The sequence below is a fragment of the Triticum urartu genome, chromosome 2 (assembly GCF_003073215.2).
Source record: "Triticum urartu cultivar G1812 chromosome 2, Tu2.1, whole genome shotgun sequence".
Taxonomy (NCBI): Eukaryota; Viridiplantae; Streptophyta; class Magnoliopsida; order Poales; family Poaceae; genus Triticum; species Triticum urartu.
The window spans coordinates 23794509-23816058 of NC_053023.1; the positions used below are offsets into that span (position 1 = coordinate 23794509).

A 21550-nucleotide genomic window follows, 5' to 3' on the forward strand; every position below is an offset into this window, starting at 1 on the left:
CGGTCCCTTTGCAACAAAATATCAACAAGAGAAACAGGATAGAGGAGAGAAAGAAAATAGTTGCGGCTGGAGAGGCAAGTCCAGCACATGGCGTGGGGAAACTACATGAGCACCTTCCCTGTCAACGTGATTAACTAAGCGTGAAGGTGACTTGGTAGGTCATACCCATGCTCACAGAAGCTACCCATAGTAACAGAACAAAAGAACTATATTTGCCAACAAGTTCATCGTACACTCACTTCCTTGACACATCCAAAGCAGAGCAAAACAGAGTTCCCTGCCCAGAACTGAAAGCCAAGAAGATAGAGACATGGAGAGCGCGACCTCGTCGTCCGGCGATGAGCACGGCGGCGTGCACGTCATTCTTCCTCGACGATGGCCGCCTGCCATCGAACAAGGTCTACGGCGTCAACTTCATCAGCAGCAACGCGCGTGCATGGCATGGCTGGATCAGCAGCCCCCTTGCTCAGTAGTCCTCGCGTCCTATGGGGTAAGAATATTGCTGAATTTGCAGCTAGGTGTTTATCAAAATGAATTTAGGTCCAATTATCCGCAACCACTCAATAGTCATCACATATTATGTATGCACGTGTTGATAGGGTACTATTCCTCTTCACTTTAGACAACAACATTGTCAACGCATCCACCGAGAAGCATATAACGAAACTCAAGTTTTCTTGTACCAGAGACCTTTACACAAATTCGTTTTATATTAAGTTGCCAATGAATTGGCTATACCTCGGCATGTCGTCGATGTAAGGTCGTGAACAGTTAGATATGCTTGGTTTTATGCACATAGGTATAAGAGTTAGATAACAGATGATCACATCCAACCACCATATCAATTATGCGGGAGTAATGAAAGTTTGAGTAAATTTCCTCTTTTTACCTCATATTTTGTGCTCAAGTGATAACAACTACCCTATTTTCGTAAAATGGTACCAAGCTATCCGATTTATGAAGTTCATTTCACGTTTTACCTCATTTGGCATAGGAAATAAAATAATGACAAAATTTGCACACAATTTATGCAGACATTGTGCCTTCTTATCGTATGAAGCTATTCCTATGAAGGAATAAATTAGCATCATTGGTTGTACCCTTATGAAAATTCAAAATAAGGAACGACGAATTAATAGCAATACCCTTTAAAGAAGGAAGATAACGAAAATAGTTTGAAAAAGCTTGCACACAACTTTGCACTAAAATTGCACCTTTTGTAGTACTAGTAAATGCACACGTGCAATGCATGTTGATATTGGGGAAATTGATTGCACGTTTTATATTAGGTAGGGTATCAGTCACACGTTAATTATGTGATTGACACCGTTATTGTTATTTGGTATGATATTAATTGCACGTTAAACATGTTTAACGCTCACCATTGGAGCAATCTAAGTCGTTGAATTGATATGGTTTGATGGCCGAGATGTATTGGATCTGCCTCACTGGGTCTTTTTATATTGGTAATATTTATGTGTATACATTTACACTCGCCCAACGTCCAAAAATACACATAATAAAAAGATAAAAACCAACTAACAAAGAAAAACAAAAAACAAAAGCAGAAACGCACAAAAATTGATAAACGTAAGAAAAATGGGAGGGATAGGAGGGATGGATCACATAGTTAATGGGCTTTGGTTCAGTAGCAAATCGACTGACCCAAATAAAGGGTCCGTAAAAAAAACAAGCCCAGCCCAATCAACAAGACATTGCAAAAAAAAAAAGCAGCACGAATAGCAAGAATCAACAGCTAAGGAAACGACTGACCCAAATTAAAATTCAGGCAACTTACAAGTAGCTAAAGTGGAGAAGTAGAGTGTGTGAATCGTGAATTTGTGATAGACAGAAGCATTTTTCGAAAGGGTGATATATAAGAATAATGCAGGTTGTACATCCATACACACCAGAAACACTTCGAAGGTGGATCGATTTACATGCTAGGAATGATTGAAGCAGGCTACGTGGTGGGGTAGGAAGGCTGCATGGCGAGCCCGCAGAGGCCCTTCTCGTCGGCGACGTCCCTCTCCATCCTGATAAACCCGTCCTCGCCCCACCCCGCGCCCCACGAGTTCTTCATCACCCAGAACTTGGTCCCGTCCCCAGCCACGCCGTACCCGACCGCCGTGATGCCGTGGTCGAGCTCCGTGCCGCAGCTGCCCGAGAGCACGCCGTCCTTGTAGAAACGGAAGAGGTTGTCCCCGCCGTCGACGGCCAGGGACACGGGCTGTGCCGCCACCGCCTTAAGCAGCGACACCTCATCATTGGCCAGCATGTCCTCGTGCCCCGTGATGGTCGCTGCAGCCGTGCTGGAGTCGCATGTGCTGCCGTCTGCGCCGGTGTAGGGATAGTCGGCCTCGGTGGCGAGGCCCCCGTTTTCGACAACGAACTCGAAGACGTTGTCCATGAGCCCGCCCTCGCAACCCTTGTCCGTGCCGTCGCAGTCAACCAGCTCCTGCTCCAAGAGAGACACCAGCTTGCCCGTGCTCAGCTTCACGATGCCCTCCATAGAAGCCACCGTGGAGAACGCCCAGCAGCACCCTGAAAATAATGTACAAATGAGTCAGCATACTCCAGTGTCCAACATAATGTACGTTTGTGCTGCGTAGTGCGTACCACATTGGCCTTGATCTTTGACGGGAGTGACCGCGCCATTGGTCCTCCAGTCGACGGAGGCCGGGAGGTCGTCGAGGCTGGCATTCGCGTACCTGAACCCAGCGCTCCGGCCCTTGTCAGCAGCAACTGGCTTGTATCCGGTGTGGGAGAGTAAATTGCAAAAAACCACCACAATTGAGGACCCTAATTCAGAAAACCGCCAGCATTCAGTTTTTTTTTTTTCAAAAAATCACCAACATTGGGGTGACAGTTTTCAGAAAACGCTGATACCGTGATTTAGAGCGTTTGAGTGGATTTCTGACGGGTGGGTCCCTTTGTCAGGTGCCACGTGGACAGGGCGAGACAGCGGCCGTGACGCGCCGTTAGACGGCGTCGGTCTAAACCTAACCAGCTGCTCGAGCCCAACCCATTCGTCCATTCGCTCTCTCACTCTTTCGCAGGTCTCTGTCGCCGCCGCCCGTCCCCCCGCCGCCGACCGCCCGTGCCCCCGCCGCCGACCGCCGCAGCCATGGTCTCCTGGAAGGATGGCGAAACCAACAGCGAGGAGTCTGTTTCCCCCCTTTTCATCTCGCACGCGGACGAATCCTATATGAGTTCATCGTCTTTCTCAATTAGGGTTAGGTTTTCTTCGATCTGTACTCCATTTGAGGTTAGTTTTGACCCATTTGATCTGGGATTTGAGGATGTACTCTATGTGAACCCTTCTAGGTTCCACATACCATTGTTGACCCAGAGTGGTGTGGCATTGTTGCCGAAGGACCGATGTGCAGTCACAATTTGCCGGTGCATAGGGGTGTTGTATTCCAAGGCGTGAACACTGGCCGTAGGTTTTACGGATGTGGTAATGAGGTTCGTGTTGATCCTTTCTATGCCATTGAACAATTGTCTACTAGGTGTAATTTAGGTCTAATTTAAGAACAGAGTGTATGTGCTGTTCGTATGTATGTGCTGTTTGGTATTTAAGAACAAAGTGTACAGCTTGTTACAAAAATCCATTCAAATTCAGCATTTGATAATTAGAACATTTAAGTTCTCAGTTCCTGTTCAATTGTACTTAGTCTTTACTCTTTTTGCAAAAAATTTAATCCAGGACGGCGACAACTGTGGTCTGGTGCAGTGGATTGATGCAGAATGGCCAGAACCAATGCAGAATGCATTGCGCAAGATTTGGGATATGTATGACCAGAGCAACACAGGGATAGAAAGAAAAGATAAGGTGATATTGAAGCTGGAAGAAGAAAAGAAGTTAATACAAGAGAAGCATCACACCCATATAAAGGAAACAAGCCAGTTTTTTGCAACAGTTCACAAGAATGTGATGAGGGAGAACTATGAGAAGATTATGCAGGATAGTGATGTTGAGAAAGCTGTAGTTGAAGCCCAGGAAGAGAAGGCTAGGCTTGAGAAAGAGAATATGGATCTGAAGCTAGCACTTCAAGTTATTAAGCAGAGCAATGATGAACTGATCACCAATTGGAAGAAGGCTGTAGCAGATCAAGGTATGGTAGAGCTGAAGCAAGAGAAGAAAAGGTTGGAGTACATCATAGCTGATTTGCTGAAGGCTGGGGAGCAGAACAAGAGTAAGATCAATAGAATCAAGGAAATTTGTGATGAGTAAATGTTGGTGGTTTATGTATTATGTATTATGTATGGTTGTGGTGGCTACTAATGTTAGAAGTAAGAACAATGTGTGGGTGTTGTAGTATGTGAACCTATATCATGTATGGTCGTGGCTACTAATGTTTGGAATTATCATGTTGGTTGGAATGAAATCTGTTGCTGTGATAGCAGAACAATTATGATGTTGGTTCGAATGAAATGTGTTGTCCATTGATTTAATTATGACAAAATCATGTATGATAAATGATGAAAAAATCAGCATTGATATCAAAACAATTATGATGTGCACTTTGAAGTTGAGAAATGATGACATAATCACTCTTTTTGGTTGAACCTAGCCTCTCGATAACCCCGTCGATGACAAAATCACTCTTTTAGTTGAACCTAGCCTCTCGATAACCCTGTCGATGACAAAATAACACTTTTGGTTGAACCTAGCCTCTCGATAACCCTGTCGATGACAAAATGACTCTTTTGGTTGAACCTAGCCTCTCGATAACCCCGTCGATGACAAAATCACTCTTTTGGTTGAACCCAGCCTCTCGATAACCCCGTCGATGACAAAATGACTCTTTTGGTTGAACCTAGCCTCTCGACAAATCACTCGAGGACAAAATGCCTCTTTTGGTTGAACCTAGCCTCTCGACAAACCACTCGAGGACAAAATGCCTCTTTTGGTTGAACCTAGCCTCTCGACAAACCACTCAAGGACAAAAATGCCTCTTTTGGTTGTGTAACATCCCAAATTTTCAATTTGGAATGTTATACATTAGGTCATCATGCATATCATATTTTATTTTGCTTTTGGTTTTGATCCTAGAAAATCCTAAGCGACTCAAGGACCCACGGAGAGAGTTGGGGATTTTGTTATTTACATATTTGAGTTTTCTCAAATTATGTAAACAGGATCATTTGATTTTATTTATTTTATCATCAATTATTTCTATTACAAAAATATGAGAGAGGGAATAAAATGACTTTCCCAAAATATAGAAATATTGAGGATTTAATAAAAAAATCAAATAAGATTTATTTCGGAGTTTTTCAGTATTTTTTTATTTGAATTTAGGAAAAATGCGCGTTTTTCAAAGTTGTAGTTTGGGCCCAGATAAATGTCACTTTATCTGGCTTGATTTTAGGAACCCGGCAAAATTTATTTTGTGATTTTTGGATTCGGTTTAGTATTTCTTTTTATTTTTCTTCCGGGCGGATTTAAAAAAAACGCGTAACCGACTCCGGGCCGTACCCGGGTAAGAAACCACCGGCCGGTGGCCTTTATAAGCCGCCGCCCCGGCCCGAGAGAGGAGCCCCAGCCGCCACCCGAAACCCTAGGCGCCTCCAGCCGTCGCCGCCGCCGCCGCCCCGCCGCCGACTCGCCGGAGCGCGCGCCTTTCGAGGTTCGCCGCCGCCTCGCTTTCCGTGCTATTTTTTTTAAAAAAAATTCTGTTCGTCGTTTTTCTTTTTCGTCGGATTTTTCGCGGTTATTTTCTGATCGCGATTTCTGATCCGATTTTCGTTTTAGTATAACTTTTCGCTCGTTTATCGGAATCAGGCGATTCAAGCGCCTGGAGTTTCGTCTCGAAACCCTCTTTCCGAATAATCAAATTAAACATGTTTTTGCTACTGTAAAATTTGCCCTAGATTCAGATTACTAGAACGAAGTTGTTTTCTTTCGCCGTTTGATTTCTTTTGCTTCGTTCGATTTGATTCTTTTGCCAACCAGGGTTCTTAAGTTGAACTTTCTGGTTAGATCTTCTATTTGAGTTTTACCTGTGCATTAGATGAGTACTTATTGTATGCTTGTTGTTGTCTGCGATAGAAGAATACCCGGAGTGCGCCGCCTGTTACTTCGAATCTCTAGGTTCGGATCATCAGCAAGGCAAGTAACACTTTGATCATACCTTTTCTACAACCCAGTTTTATTGCATTAGATCAATCCTCACACATTGCATGATTAGGATCTAATTAAAAAATTGTGGTATGGGAAGTAGATGAGGTAGTACCTATTACCTGTTTATTATCAAACCTTTGGGAGTTACTTCTACGTTTGCTTATTATGCCATGCTATGCCAGTAGACGTGGATTGGGTGAGTGATATCCATGACAGATGTGAGATTTTATAATTAAGGGTTTATCTAAGGTGACAACCTAACACACATCTGGGTGGATTGAGGCACCTGGGGTATCCAGGACTTGCCTGTTTTCTTTTGGACCGCCACCCAGCCTCAAAGGGATCATGAGATTATTCATACTAGAAACTTCCGTGTGCAGCCACAAGCTATTATGGGCTCTAGCATAGTTGACTAAGTCGTGTGAACTCTTACAGTGGTAGACTAGTAGATGTAGGGGTTGTAGGTGGTACGGTCTACCCATCGTAAGGTGCAAACGCTTCTGAAAGACTATGTCTCGGTCATCCGTCTTCTCAAACACCCTGTAGTGCAAGAAACCAAACGGAGGCGATCGAGTCTTGTGGGGAAACGTGCGCAAATCTCTGCAGAGTGCAACAAACTAATCATGGTTAGCCGTGTCCCCGGTTATGGACATCTTGAGTATCTGGTACCTGGATTTTCATGTGAATCTCAACATGTTACTCTAGAATTAATATTGTTGGGTTTTAATGATGATACTTAATTGGGATTGAGAATGCTGTCAACCATTCTCAATGTTTAACAACCACCATGATAGTAATTAATTTTATTCCTTTGAAGTAGGGAAAAATTGGCTTTACGCAAAAACTGTAACCATAGAGCTTTCCACCAGCCAAATATGCATATAGTATAGTTGCTGCATTTCCATTATTCTCTATGTGTTACCTTGCCAGCATATTCCATGTGCTGACCCGTTTCGGGCTGCAACGTTAATGTTGCAGACTTTTCAGACGACGATTGAGGAGTTTAGGTCGTGGTTCTATACTCAGTGATGCCGTTGGAGTTGATGGACTCACTTATCTTCCAAGCCTTCCGCTGTTATCATTATTAGATGGCCTTAAGCCATATTTATTGTTTTCAGGTCTCTTTTGAGACACTCGATGTAATAAGTGTGTGATTGCTACTCTGCTATAAATCCTCCGAGTACTGTGTGGTGTCAGCATTACTGATCTAGGGATGACACCGGAGCACAGAGATCAGACTGTTTGAGGTCTGGTCGCTACAGAGATGGTATCAGAGCACACGCTGACTGTAGGACACGACCACTAAGCTAAAGACCTAGATCACTACTCACTCTCTTCTCTTATGACTTCTCATCTTTTCTACTTTTTAGGATGGCGGATGCAAGGAACAAGTTCACACAACCAGATGAAGATACACCCTTTGGACGCCACTTGAAGGAAGTCACTAGATACCTGAACATAGGAGTACCAAGCTTCACGGGAACCTACAACGCCACTTTACCTGAAGAAGAGCGCTGGATGATTCAAGTTCAAGTTCCAGGAAGGACGTTCATGCCAGTCACTGAGCCCATAGAGTTTTCTTTTGATGCACCAACTTGGAGTCTAGGAAAGAGTATGGCAGCTCACATCGCTATGGGACGCATTGGAGAAGTCTACCGCAAGGATCTTAAGGATACTATCTACCAAATTTGCGGGCGCCGAGATGAACACTGGGAGATGATCAGCACCAGGAAAGATAGATCAATTGCAGCTTTTATCCAGGAGTTAAATCAGCACATTCGACGACTGGAGAATCAGATGTGCGCCGACATGATAGATCTGAAGAAGGCTAAGACTAGAATCAAGGAACTGGAGGAAGAACTCAAGGCTACACGCGAAGGTTATGAAGAAGAAATTGAAATATTGGTGGAGAAGAATGACGATCTAATCAAGAAGATTGGAATATTTATGGGAGGCCCGACTCCAGTAGATGAAGACGAAGAACCCAAAGAGATTAGCCCGGAAGACTACATCATCATTGACGCCACCGACTCGGAACAAGATAGTAGCGATGATGATTATGTGGATGAAGCAGGAGCAGATATCATGGAGTCTACAACCGTAGAATATTTCTAGTAGACCACCTCATCAGTAGTAGTAGTCCACCATGTAAATATAGTAGTCCGAGCACTTTTGCGATAGCTAGATCGATTGTATGCCTTTGATTGATTGATTGAAGTGAATTGTTTGTTTTGCTCATGTGCATATGGGTAGTATTTTCCCTTTAGACCCCCTCTATTCTTATATCTCATCTTTTCTAAACCCTCAGATGCCTCCGAGACGTGACCCCGGATTTGCCTTTCCGCGGAGCTCACCCATTTGATCCAGCAGCAGAACACCTTGATGCGGTTGCTAGTTCAGAATCAGAATTAGGGGAACAACAACAACAACCCACCACCACCACCACCACCACCTGTTGACCACTTAGCCCGTTTTCTTAGGCTGAATCCGCCGGTGTTTTCCAGTAGCACCGAGCCGATAGTAGCAGATGATTGGCTCCGCAAGATAGCTAGGGAGTTGACCACAGCAGGATGCACAGATGTGGAGAAGGTTAAGTTTGCCGCACATCAGTTAGAAGGACCCGCAGCATCTTGGTGGGAGAATTTCATAGCCACCTTCCCAATCGACACTGTCACATGGGACCAGTTTCAGCAGGCTTTTTGTACCGCCCATGTTTCAGCAGGAGCAATGGCCATGAAGAAGCGTGAGTTTCGTAACTTGCACCAAGGAGGACGGATAGTTGGCCAGTATGTGGAGGAGTTTAGTAAGCTAGCTCGTTATGCTCCAGATGACGTTGCTACGGATGCAGCTAAGCAGGAGAAATTCTTGGAAGGACTGAATGATGAGTTGAGTATGCAGTTGTTGGTAGCCACCTTCAACAACTACCAGGAGTTGGTAGATCGTGCTCTTATGATTGAAGGGAAGCAGCAACAAATTGAGAACCGCAAGAGGAAGTATGGACAAGGAAAGTATAATTCAGGAGCTCAGCAGAAGCCTCGTTTTACCCCTAGACCGGGAGGACAATTTCAGCATACCCATGGAGTAGGTAGCTCGCACAATCACAATGGCACCAAGAATGGTAATGGGAATGGAGGAAGCAATGGACAGAACCGCAGCACCCCATCAACCCCAGCCAAGAAGGACTTAAGCCACGTCACTTGCTATAAGTGTCAGAAGACCGGACATTTTGCAAACGAATGTCCTGAAGGCCAAAACGGCAATGGAAGTTCTGGAAAGAAGCCGAACCCTTTCAACAGGGGACAGGTGAACCACGTTAATGTGGAGGAGGTTGAAGCTCAGCCCGATGCAGTAATAGGTAAGTTTTTGGTTAAGTCATTTACTGCACTCATTCTTTTTGATACTGGTGCATCGCATTCATACATATCAAGGGGATTTATGGATAAGTATAACCTACCAACCCAAGCCCTTAGATCACCCATGTTAGTAACCTCGCCAGGAGCAGAGTATGTGGCAAGACTATGGTGTGATCAGTTACCATTAAGGATTGGTAACTACGTTTTTCCCTCAAACCTAATAGTATTGGAATCTCAAGGATTGGATGTGATATTAGGCATGGATTGGTTATCAAAGTATGAAGGGAATATTGAGTGTGCTAGAAAGTCAATCTTGCTTACCACACCAGAAGGGAGAAGGATCAAGTATGTATCCCGGCATGTGCCAAACAGGACACAAGTAAATTCCTTATCAGGAGTTGTGCAGGAGGAAGTACCAGTGGTAAAGGATTTTCCTGATGTATTTCCCGAAGAGTTGCCAGGCATGCCACCGGATAGAGACATTGAGTTTTGATTGAGCTTTTGCCAGGCACTGGACCAATATCGAAGAGACCATATAGGATGCCAGCAAAGGATTTGGTGGAAATTAAGAAGCAGATTAAGGAGTTACTGGATAAGGGATATATTCGCCCAAGTTCTTCGCCTTGGGGATCACCAGTACTTCTAGTAGAGAAGAAGGATGGATCGTTAAGGATGGTTGTTGATTATCGGGGATTGAACGAAGTAACAATCAAGAACAAGTACCCGCTACCAATGATCAATGATCTGTTTGATCGGTTGAAAGGAGCTAAAGTGTTTTCCAAGATCGATTTGCGATCAGGATACCACCAGTTGAAGATTCGAGAACAGGATATTCTGAAGACAGCTTTTACCACCAGGTATGGGCTGTATGAGTATACCGTTATGTCATTTGGACTGACTAACGCGCCTGCCTATTTTATGAACATGATGAACAAAGTGTTTATGGAGTTTTTGGATAAGTTCGTCGTAGTGTTCATTGATGAAATCCTGATATATTCGAAGAATGAAGAGGAACATAAGGAGCATTTGTGTTTGGTACTTGGAAAGCTCAGAGAACATCAATTATATGCCAAGTTTAGCAAGTGTGAATTTTGGTTGAAGGAAGTAGGATTCCTCGGACATGTTATATCTAGAGAAGGTATAGCAGTAGATCCCGCTAAAGATGAAACCGTGACCAAGTGGGAAGCCCCAACTACCGTTGGAGAGGTCCGGAGTTTTCTTGGACTCGCAGGATACTACCGGAGATTTATTGAGAACTTCTCAAAGATCGCGAAACCTATGACGGAGTTGTTGAAGAAGGATACTAAGTTTAAATGGACTGAGGAGTGTGAGGCAAGTTTCCAGGAGTTGAAGAACCATTTGGTTACCTCACCAGTGTTGATTTTGCCAGATCAAACCAAGGATTATGAGGTGTATTGCGACGCTTCACGTCGAGGACTTGGAGCAGTGCTTATGCAGGAAGGAAGAGTTGTTTCGTATGCTTCACGACAACTGAAGCCCCATGAATTGAATTACGCTACGCATGATTTGGAGTTAGCAGCCGTAGTGCATGCATTGAAGACATGGAGACATTTCCTCATTGGAAATCATTGTGAGGTGTACACGGATCATAAGAGTTTGAAGTACATTTTCACACAGAAGGAGTTGAACCTCAGACAAAGGAGATGGTTGGAGCTCATCAAAGATTATGATATGAAATTGCATTATCATCCCGGGAAGGCTAATGTAGTAGCTGATGCATTAAGCCGCAATAGTCATGTCAATACGTTAATGGCGGGAGAAATACCCAAGGAGTTAGCAGAAAATTTTCGTGAACTATGTTTGGAAATAGTTCCGAGAGGCTATGTAGCAGCATTGGAGATTCAGTCAACATTAATGGACAAAATCAGAGAAGCTCAGAAAACTGACAAAGAGATTGCCGCTATAAAGGAGAAACTGAGCAAAGGAAAAGCTAAAGGATTTCGCGAGGATGAGCACGACACCCTATGGTTTGAAGACCGCATTTATGTGCCCAACAACCCGGAAATCAGGAAGTTGATTTTGCAAGAGGCACATGATTCACCGTATTCGATTCACCCAGGAAATACCAAGATGTATTTGGATTTGAAGGATATTTTCTGGTGGACCGGAATGAAAAAGGATATTGCGGATTATGTAGCAGTTTGTGATGTATGTCAGAGAGTGAAGGCAGAGCACCAGAAGCCAGCAGGATTGTTGCAACCATTGCCGATACCCGAATGGAAGTGGGATAAGCTAGGCATGGATTTTATCACGGGATTACCAAGGACTCGTTCAGGCTATGACTCGATTTGGGTTGTAGTCGATCGATTGACGAAGGTAGCACATTTCATCCCCGTAAAGACCACTTACACCAGTGCTAAGTTGGCAAAGATATACATGACCAGGATCGTATGTTTGCATGGAGTTCCGAGGAGCATCGTGTCAGATAGAGGAACCCAGTTTACCTCAAAATTCTGGAAGCAGTTGCATGAGACTTTGGGTACTAGGCTAGAATTCAGTACAGCTTTTCATCCGCAGACAGATGGACAGACTAAGAGAGTCAATCAGATTTTGGAAGATATGCTGAGAGCTTGTGCGCTAGATTATGGATCTAGTTGGGACGATAATTTGCCATATGCAGAGTTTTCTTACAATAATAGCTATCAGACCAGTTTGAAGATGGCCCCTTTCGAAGCTCTGTACGGAAGGAGGTGCAGGACACCGTTGTCATGGGACGAAGTTGGAGACTGCCAGTTGTTTGGACCAGATCTGATTAAGGAGTCTGAACAGAAGGTGAAGTTGATTCGCGATAGGCTCAAGGTAGCCCAGTCCAGGCAGAAGAGCTACGCAGATTCTAAACGCAAGGAGACAGTTTACGAAGTCGGAGATAGAGCTTATCTTCGAGTATCCCCACTTCGAGGGATTAAGCGTTTCGGAGTTAAGGGGAAGTTAGCGCCACGATTTGTAGGACCATATCGAGTTTTGGAGCATATGGGAGAAGTGGCCTACAAGTTGGAATTGCCAGAAGGATTGGCCGGAGTGCATGATGTGTTTCACGTTTCTCAGTTGAAGAAGTGTCACGCGGAGATGGCTGACATACCTTTGAGAGACACAGTGCCATTGGAAGCAATCCAGTTGGATAACAATCTGACCTATGAGGAGAAACCAGTCAAGATTCTCGAGTTTGCCAGCCGAGTTACTCGCATCAAGGTTATCAAGTTTTGCAAAGTTTAGTGAAGCCACCACACGGAAGATGAAGCCACCTGGGAGCGAGAGAAAGATTTGCTCAAAGACCACCCTCACCTATTTTCTAGCCAACCCGAATCTCGAGGGCGAGATTCATCTTAAGGGGGGTAGGTTTGTAACACCCAAATTTTCAATTTGGAATGTTATACATTCGGTCATCATGCATATCATATTTTATTTTGCTTTTGGTTTTGATCCTAGAAAATCCTTAGTGACTCAAGGACCCACGGAGAGAGTTGGGGATTTCGTTACTTACATATTTGAGTTTTCTCAAATTATGTAAACAGGATCATTTGATTTTATTTATTTTATCATCAATTATTTCTATTACAAAAATATGAGAGAGGGAATAAAATGACTTTCTCAAAATATAGAAATATTGAGGATTTAATAAAAAAATCAAATAAGATTTATTTCAGAGTTTTTCGGTATTTTTTTATTTGAATTTAGGAAAAATGCGCATTTTCCAAAGTTGTAGTTTGGGCCCAGATAAATGTTCACTTTATCGGGCATGATTTTAGGAACCCGGCAAAATTTATTTCGTGATTTTTGGAGTCCGTTTAGTATTTCTTTTTATTTTTCTTCCGAGCGGATTTAAAAAAAAACGCGTAACCGACTCCGAGCCGTACCCGGGCAGGAAACCACCGGCCGGGGGCCTTTATAAGCCGCCGCCCCGGCCCGAGAGAGGAGCCCCAGCCGCCACCCGAAACCCTAGGCGCCTCCAGCCGTCGCCGCCGCCGCCCCGCCGCCGACTCGCCGGAGCGCGCGCCTTTCGAGGTTCGCCGCCGCCTCGTTTTCCGTGCTGTTTTTTTTAAAAAAAAATTCTGTTCGTCGTTTTTCTTTTTCGTCGGATTTTCCGCGGTTATTTTCTGATCGCGATTTCTGATCTGATTTTCGTTTTAGTATAACTTTTCGCTCGTTTATCGGAATCAGGCGATTCAAGCGCGTGGAGTTTCGTCTCGAAACCCTCTTTCCGAATAATCAACTTAAACATGTTTTTGCTACTGTAAAATTTTCCCTAGGTTCAGATTACTAGAACGAAGTTGTTTTTTTTCGCCGTTTGATTTCTTTTGCTTCGTTCGATTTGATTCTTTTGCCAACCAGGGTTCTTAAGTTGAACTTTCTGGTTAGATCTTCTATTTGAGTTTTACCTGTGAATTAGATGAGTACTTATTGTATGCTTATTGTTGTCTGCGACAGAATACCCGGAGTGCGCCGCTTGTTACTTCGAATCTCTAGGTTTCGCGGATCATCAGCAAGGCAAGTAACACTTTGATCATACCTTTTTCTACAACCTAGTTTTATTGCATTAGATCAATCCTCACACATTGCATGATTAGGATCTAATTAAATTGTGGTATGGGAAGTAGATGAGGTAGTACCTATTACCTGTTTATTATCAAACCTTTGGGAGTTACTTCTACGTTTGCTTATTATGCCATGCTATGCCAGTAGACGTGGATTGGGTGAGTGATATCCATGACAGATGTGAGATTTTATAATTAAGGGTTTATCTAAGGTGACAACCTAACACACATCTGGGTGGATTGAGGCACCTGGGGTATCCAGGACTTGCCTGTTTTCTTTTGGACCGCCACCCAGCCTCAAAGGGATCATGAGATTATTCATACTAGAAACTTCCGTGTGCAGCCACAAGCTATTATGGGCTCTAGCATAGTTGACTAAGTCGTGTGAACTCTTACAGTGGTAGGCTAGCAGATGTAGGATGTAGGTGGTACGGTCTACCCGATCGTAAGGTGCTAGCGCTTCTAAAGACTATGTCTCGGTCATCCATTTCTCAAACACCATGTAGTGCGAGAAATCCAACGGAGGCGATCGAGTCTTGTGGGGAAAAGTGCGCAAACCTCTGCAGAGTGTAATAAACTAATCATGGTTAGCCGTGTCCCCGGTTATGGACATCTTGAGTATCTAGTACCTGGATTTTCATGTGAATCTCAACATGTTACTCTAAATTAATATTGTTGGGTTTTAATGATGTACTTAATTGGGATTGAGAATGCTGTCAACCATTCTCAATGTTTAACAACCACCATGATAGTAATTAATTTATTCCTTTGAAGTAGGGAAAAATTGGCTTTACGCAAAAACTGTAACCATAGAGCTTTCCACCAGCCAAATATGCATATAGTATAGTTGTGCATTCCATTATCTCTATGTGTTACCTTGCCAGCATATTCCATGTGCTGACCCGTTTCGGGCTGCAACGTTAATGTTGCAGACTTTTCAGACGGCAATTAAGGAGTTTTAGGTCGTGGTTCTATACTCATTGATGCCGTTGGAGTTGATGGACTCACCTATCTTCCAAGCCTTCCGTTGTTATCGTTATTAGATGGCCTTAAAGCCATATTTATTGTAATAAGTTCTCTTTGAGACACTCGATGGAATAAGTGTGTGATTGCTACTCGTTATCCTATACAAGTCCTCCGAGTACTCTGTGTGGTGTCAATTACTGATCCAGGGATGACACCGGAGCACAGAGATCAGACTGTTTGAGGTCTGGTCGCTACAGGTTGAACCTTGCCTATCGACAAACCACTCGAGGACAAAAATGCCTTTTTTGGTTGAACCTAGCCTATCGACAAACCACTCGAGGACAAAAATGCCTCTTTTGGTTGAACCTAGCCTCTCAACAAACCACTCGAGGACAAAAATGCCTCTTTTGGTTGAACCTAGCCTCTCGACAAACCACTCGAGGACAAAAATGCCTCTTTTGGGTGAACCTAGCCTCTCGACAAACCACTCGAGGACAAAATAATAGTTCATCTAGTACATATAAACTTCATCATGACAAATAAAATTCATCATGCCAATCATCAAAGCCAAACACATCATCATAAACTTCATCATGATAAAAAAGTTCAACATGGCAATGCTCAACAGTAGCATAATATAACATCATCCATGACACATCATCCAAGTGTTCATTACACAACCAGAAAACAAGTTCAACATGGCAATCCTCATCCATAATGAGTTCAATAGCCACAAAGCAACAGGCACACCAAGTTGCAAAATGACATAGTTTTTTTTTTGGCAAAATGACTCCTTGGTTGGTCCATCAGCTAGGGTGCATTACACAGCTAGTTGCACTAGCATAGAAATAATCCTTGAGCCTATTTGGCCTCTTGGTGACCCTTCTACCTGCAGCTGAAGAACTTCCAGCCCTGTGATCAGTGGAAGGCCTTGGAGGAGCAAATGAAGACCTGGGTGCTGGTGTAGTCCTTGTTGATGCAGCCCTTCCTCTTGGAGCTGCAGATCTTGGAGCAGCAGAAGCCCTTGATGTGGAAATTGTGCTGGCAGAAGATGGAGTAGCTCTTGGAGCAGCTGCGGAAGTTCCTGCTGCAGCTCTTGGAGCAGCCATATTTTCCTGAAAGAAAATAGTTCCAGCCCTATGTATCAAAAATAGATTTTGCTAGCTTCTTTGGAAATTATAAAGTGCAGAAATGTAAATGTACCTTGTGCTTGTTTTTCCTAGCAGTAGGTGTTGGAGCAGCTATTGGAGTATGAGTAGGAGCTGCTGAAGTTCCTGCTGTAGCTCTTGGAGCAGCCCTATTTTCCTGAAACAAAATAGTTCCAGCCCTATGTATCAAAAACAGTTTCTGTGCAGAAATGTACAGTGCAGAAATGTAAATGTACCTTGTGCTTGTTTTTCCTAGCAGCAAGTGCTGGCTTTAGAGCATCATGGCAGTTTGTGTACCTATGTCCCTGCCTTCCACAATTACTGCATGTAATTGTTCCAACCCTGGATGTGTCCTTGGGTTTTGGCACCTCAAATTGGCCCTTCCTTCTCTGGGTCTGTTTTCTACCCTTCTTTCTATGAAACACAGGTGGATCAATGTCTCTTGTATCAGTTCTTGTCCAAAGATCAGGACCTGGAACAGGGTAGATCATTAGTTTGTATGCTGCAACATACATTGCTTTCTTGAAGAATTTATGCACAAAATCCTCAGGTTGCTGTTTTGATTTGTATATGGCAGACACAGCATGGTTACATGGTACACCTGTCATATCCCATTTTCTACAACCACAGGTCCAATCTTTCAAGTTGACAGCATAAGACTTCTCACCACTGTTGACCTAGAATAGATCTGGGCCTGCCATCATGGCCTTTCAATTCCTAGCCCATTCCTTGGCCTCTTCTAGCATCTCTGCATATGTTGGGGTAATTTCCCATCTAGCAGTCTGCCCTCCAATCCTTTTCTCATTGAACTTGACCATCAGTTTGCTCCTGGCACCTTCAACCATTGTTTTAATGGGTTTTCCCCTAATATCCAAAATCATCCTATTGAACACCTCACTGATGTTGTTGACTGGTCAGTCTTACAGTTTGTGTCCATGGCATGCCTAGCCCATGTATCAACAGGAATTGCCTTGAGCCACAACCATGCATCCTCACTCTCCTTTCTAATCTCTTCCATTGCTAACTTAAACCCATTTTCAGTGTAAGAGTAAGCAGTTGCATCCATATATTTCTTAAGTTCATCCCCCCTAAAGCCAGCACTTTGGAAATTTGCATAAATGTGTCTTAAACAGTATCTTTGAGGGCAATTTGGAAAAATTTGGTCAATTGCATTGAGAAGACCCTGATGACAGTAATGAAGGGACTAATTTAGTCACTAACTATGTTTTGCCATGGACACTAATAATTCTAAGTAATTCTAATTGCAACTAGTAATTCTAAGTATGAAATAAAGGCACTAATCTAGTCACTAATAATGAAGGCACCAGTATTACCTTTTGCCTGTTTGAAATAATTGTGTAGTATCCAAATTCTCCTGATTCTCCACCAATAGCTATCTTTAGTTGAGTGAGAAACCAACACCAACTTGGAGTATCTTCTTTCTCAACTACTCCAAAAGCTAGTGGAAATATGTTATTGTTTCCATCTCTACCTGTAGCAGCTAGGATTTGTTGACCTGTGTTCAACTTCACAAAGCAACCATCTAGACCTGAAAACAATTACACAAGACCATAGTAAATTTCACAAAACCTTAATATGCTACACTTGTGTATGTAATTACACTAGTAACATACCTATGAAAGGTCTACATCCTTTGAGAAAACCATCCCTTTGAGCTGCCAAACAAATGAACAACCTATGAAATCTAGGGTTCTTTCTTGGATGCTCTTTCACAACTCTTGTTGTCACAATACATCTGCTTCCTGGGTTAGTGTCAAGCACAGCCTGGAGATAGTCTCTTATCCTGGTATATTGTGCTTCCTGATCACCTTGGACCACACTAAGAGCTTGCTATCTTGCCCTGTAAGCCTTCATCTTCCCAACCTCCACACCAAACTTCTCCTTTGTATTGTCTATCACAGTTTCAATTCCTGCTTTTGGATCTGTCCTGAAACTATCCTCAACTACTTTGGCCACATACCTAGCAGAAATCTTACAATTCTCACCACTTGGAGCACATGTATGCTCTAATTGCAACTTCCTAATACAAAATGTTTTCTCATTTGCTATAACAGATGCAACCATGTGGAAGGGGCAGTCTTTCTCAACACAATCAACAATTACCCTGTCTTTGTTGTTCCTATGGTAATGGAAGTTCCTCCTTTGAGTGACATGAAGATTAACCAAAGCTCTCCTGAACTGATAAACATCAGTAAAACACATGTGAAAGCATATTTGCTCCTGTGGGGCAAGCCTGTTCTCATCATACCATTTCCTGGCCTTCCTCTTCTTTGCCCTTGACTTCCTGCCAGATGAGGAGCAGTAGAACACAACCTCTTCATCTGAATCAACTTCAAATTCCTCATCTATGTCCTCATCAGACAATGGAACATAGTCTTCTTCAAGTTTAGCTTCTGAACTACAATGAGATCTTGTTGTGGGTCCTCTTCTAATAGGCAATTTCTGCATAGGTGCTGGTTCAACAAAGCCCTCTTCTTCCTCATCAGCCTCACAAAATAAATCTTTTGGCTCAGAATCACCTTCAAAAACCCTCTTCCTCTTCAGGTCTTTTATTTTCACATGTAGCTCTGCATCCTCATCCTCCTGCTCCTCTTCACTATCAGAATCCATCAGATCTTCCTCCTCCATGTTATCTTCTTCCATGTTGTGTTCTTGCACTTCTGGCATGTCAGCAAACTCATTAAGGAAATCATCTAGCTCTGCAATAGTTGTTCCCTTCCTCACATTGCAACTCTCCTGAGTGATAAGATATTCTCCAAATGAGTCCTCTGTGTGTACACTGACAATTGGAGCAGAACATGCTGCTTGTTCTGCTTTTTCACTTGACTGACTTGCATATAGCACACCTTCTTCATCTACATTGTATATTTTAGGTGAACCTATCTGTGAAATAGGAATTTGTTGCTCATCTCCAATGTTAATCTGCAATTCTGCCCTCTCAGACTCTCTACCTTTCATAACAGTGATAGTAACACACATCTTGTCCTCATATAACTCCAGCATCTCTTCAACATCTTCATCACTCCTGATTAGTTGCATCCCTAACATTCCTACACCATCTTCCTTCACATAATACATGGAATCATTCTGATCATAGCCCTGAATCCCAATGATAGCTAACATATTTAGATATGTTATATCTGACTCATACAGTCTCCTTTCTAGATTGTCACAGCCTTGGAAATGAAACCTCACTTCCCATGGTTCATCATCATCCAAACTGCAATTTATAAACAAGTTCAATTAATAGTGCATTCAGTTAAACTACATTCATTTAAACTATAATACATGTCAAAACAAATTCATTTAACACTAAATTCAGTTCAACTGTAATTTATGTCAAAACAAATTCAGTTAACACTAAATTCAGTTACACTATGGTTATGTTCCAATGTCAGTTAACACTAATTTCAGTTAAACTAGTTGCAAATATTTTCTGCTAACACTACTTACACTTAATAGTGCATTCAGTTAAACTACATTCATTTAAACTATAATACATGTCAAAACAAATTCATTTAACACTAAATTCAGTTAAACTTTAATTTATGTCACACTTAAATTTAGTTAACACTATATTCAGTTACACTATGGTTCTGTTCCAATGTTAGTTAACACTACTTACACTTAAACTATAGTTCAGTTCCAAATAATTTAAAATAACACTACAATGTATATCGAGTACACCTCAAGATAGCTAAGACATACAGGAACAAATAAACATGAACAATTCAGTTAACCCTAATTCCTAAATTCAGTTGGCTAAGCGCAAAGTATAGACTACACGAAAAATTATACAGAGCTAAGCACTCCTAGCTAATTCAGAGAGTTAAGAGGAAGAAGAAGAAGACTCACTCCACACCGCCTAGGCCAGAGGTGAAGTGGTGGCTCTGTGCGGGATTTGCCGTCCAGACCTGGGCCAATGATGCTGCCGCCCGCGAAAAAATGTCGTCGGATGTGGGCTTGAACTTGCTGCCGCCTTGCTCGTCGAGCTCCTCTCCGCCGTCGGTGAACGATCCACCATTGCCAGCAACCCTAGCAGGGGGGGGGTGGGAGAGCGAGGAAGGGCCGTGGGAGAGCGAGGAAAGGCGGAGTGGGCACCGGATTCGACGAATCTGAGGTCGCTGCCGGCACATCCGCCGCCGCCGCCGGTGGCCATGGGGGAGATGTGAGCACGAGCGGGTAGCCAGGGGAGTCGAGATGCGATTTGGGGGAAAGTGGTGGTAGGGTTCGAGCTGGTTAGGTTTAGACCGACGCCGTCTAACGGCGCGTCACGGTCGCCGTCTCGCCCTGGCCACGTGGCACCTGACAAAGGGACCCACCCGCCAGAAATCCACTCAAACGCTCTAAATCACGGTATCAGCGTTTTTTGAAAACTGTCACCCCAATGTTGGTGGTTTTTTGAATAAAAACTGAATGCTGGCGGTTTTCTGAACTAGGGTCCTCAATTGTGGTGGTTTTTTGCAATTTACTCGGTGTGGGACTGTGGGTAGCCCTGAACTCGTCCTCAGTGATATCGGCAAACTGGTTGGCCTCCAGCCAGAACTTGCTGTTCCCGGTGTTGGCGGACTCGATGAGCGCGACGTTGGCCTTGAACACCTCTAGCCGCCGTGTTTTCTCCGTGGCGTCACTGTACTCACGGCCACACTTGCCCATCCACTGCTCGTGCCTCGCGGCCATGGACGGGTCGTCGGTGAGGTCGCGTGCCGCCAGTGCGCCACTGAGCGCGCAGGAGCTCGTGAAAAGGAGAACTATCCAGTAACTAGCCATGGCCGGTAGAGGTGGAAGATCGATGAAGATTGAGTGCGACAGAGAAAGTTGTGCCGGCCGGATCTTGTTTGTTTGATGATATACTTGTGGGATGTAATGTGGACAATGTTTGAACATCTTGTACGTTATACATCGTTGAACAAAACCGCAACTTAGTTAATTAGCTGTACTCAGCCTGTAGAATAAATACTGCCTAATTAAACATTGGTTAGTATATCTGGACTGATTTTTGCACATATAGCAAGAAGGAAGACGATTGTTACTGGAATCAGTCAACGGATTATTGTTAAGATGGACTGATATTTGCGCATATAGCAAGAAGGATTTTTTATGATAGGTTGTTCCTACTGCATAACGTTTGACCACCTTTTGTTGTAAAATCGCGGTTGCTAATAACTACTTCCTCTGTCCCATAATGTAAGACGTTTTTTGACACTACACTACGGCTTACATTATGAGATGGAGGGAACACTAGTTATAGAAGGTACTGAAGAAGCAAAACATGGATTCAAGATCATCTGATACTCATGTGAGATCCAGAGTTGTGAAGCTTGAATTTGTGATTGTCTCCGGTGTCGCACATGCTTTGTTTACATTTGAAGATCAGAT

At 43.3% G+C, this 21550-nt stretch overlaps 1 protein-coding gene across 1 annotated transcript; it reads right to left on the reverse strand.

Moving 5' to 3' along the window:
• Positions 1–1963: 1963 nt before the first annotated feature.
• On the reverse strand, positions 1964–20941 carry LOC125534817 (senescence-specific cysteine protease SAG39-like). The gene is made up of 4 exons (XM_048697906.1): positions 20656–20941; positions 18071–18084; positions 2620–2749; positions 1964–2544 (listed from the first exon to the last, which is right to left on the reverse strand). The coding sequence occupies exons 1-4, from the start codon at positions 20939–20941 to the stop codon at positions 1964–1966; spliced, it is 1011 nt and encodes a 336-aa protein (XP_048553863.1).
• Positions 20942–21550: the final 609 nt, after the last annotated feature.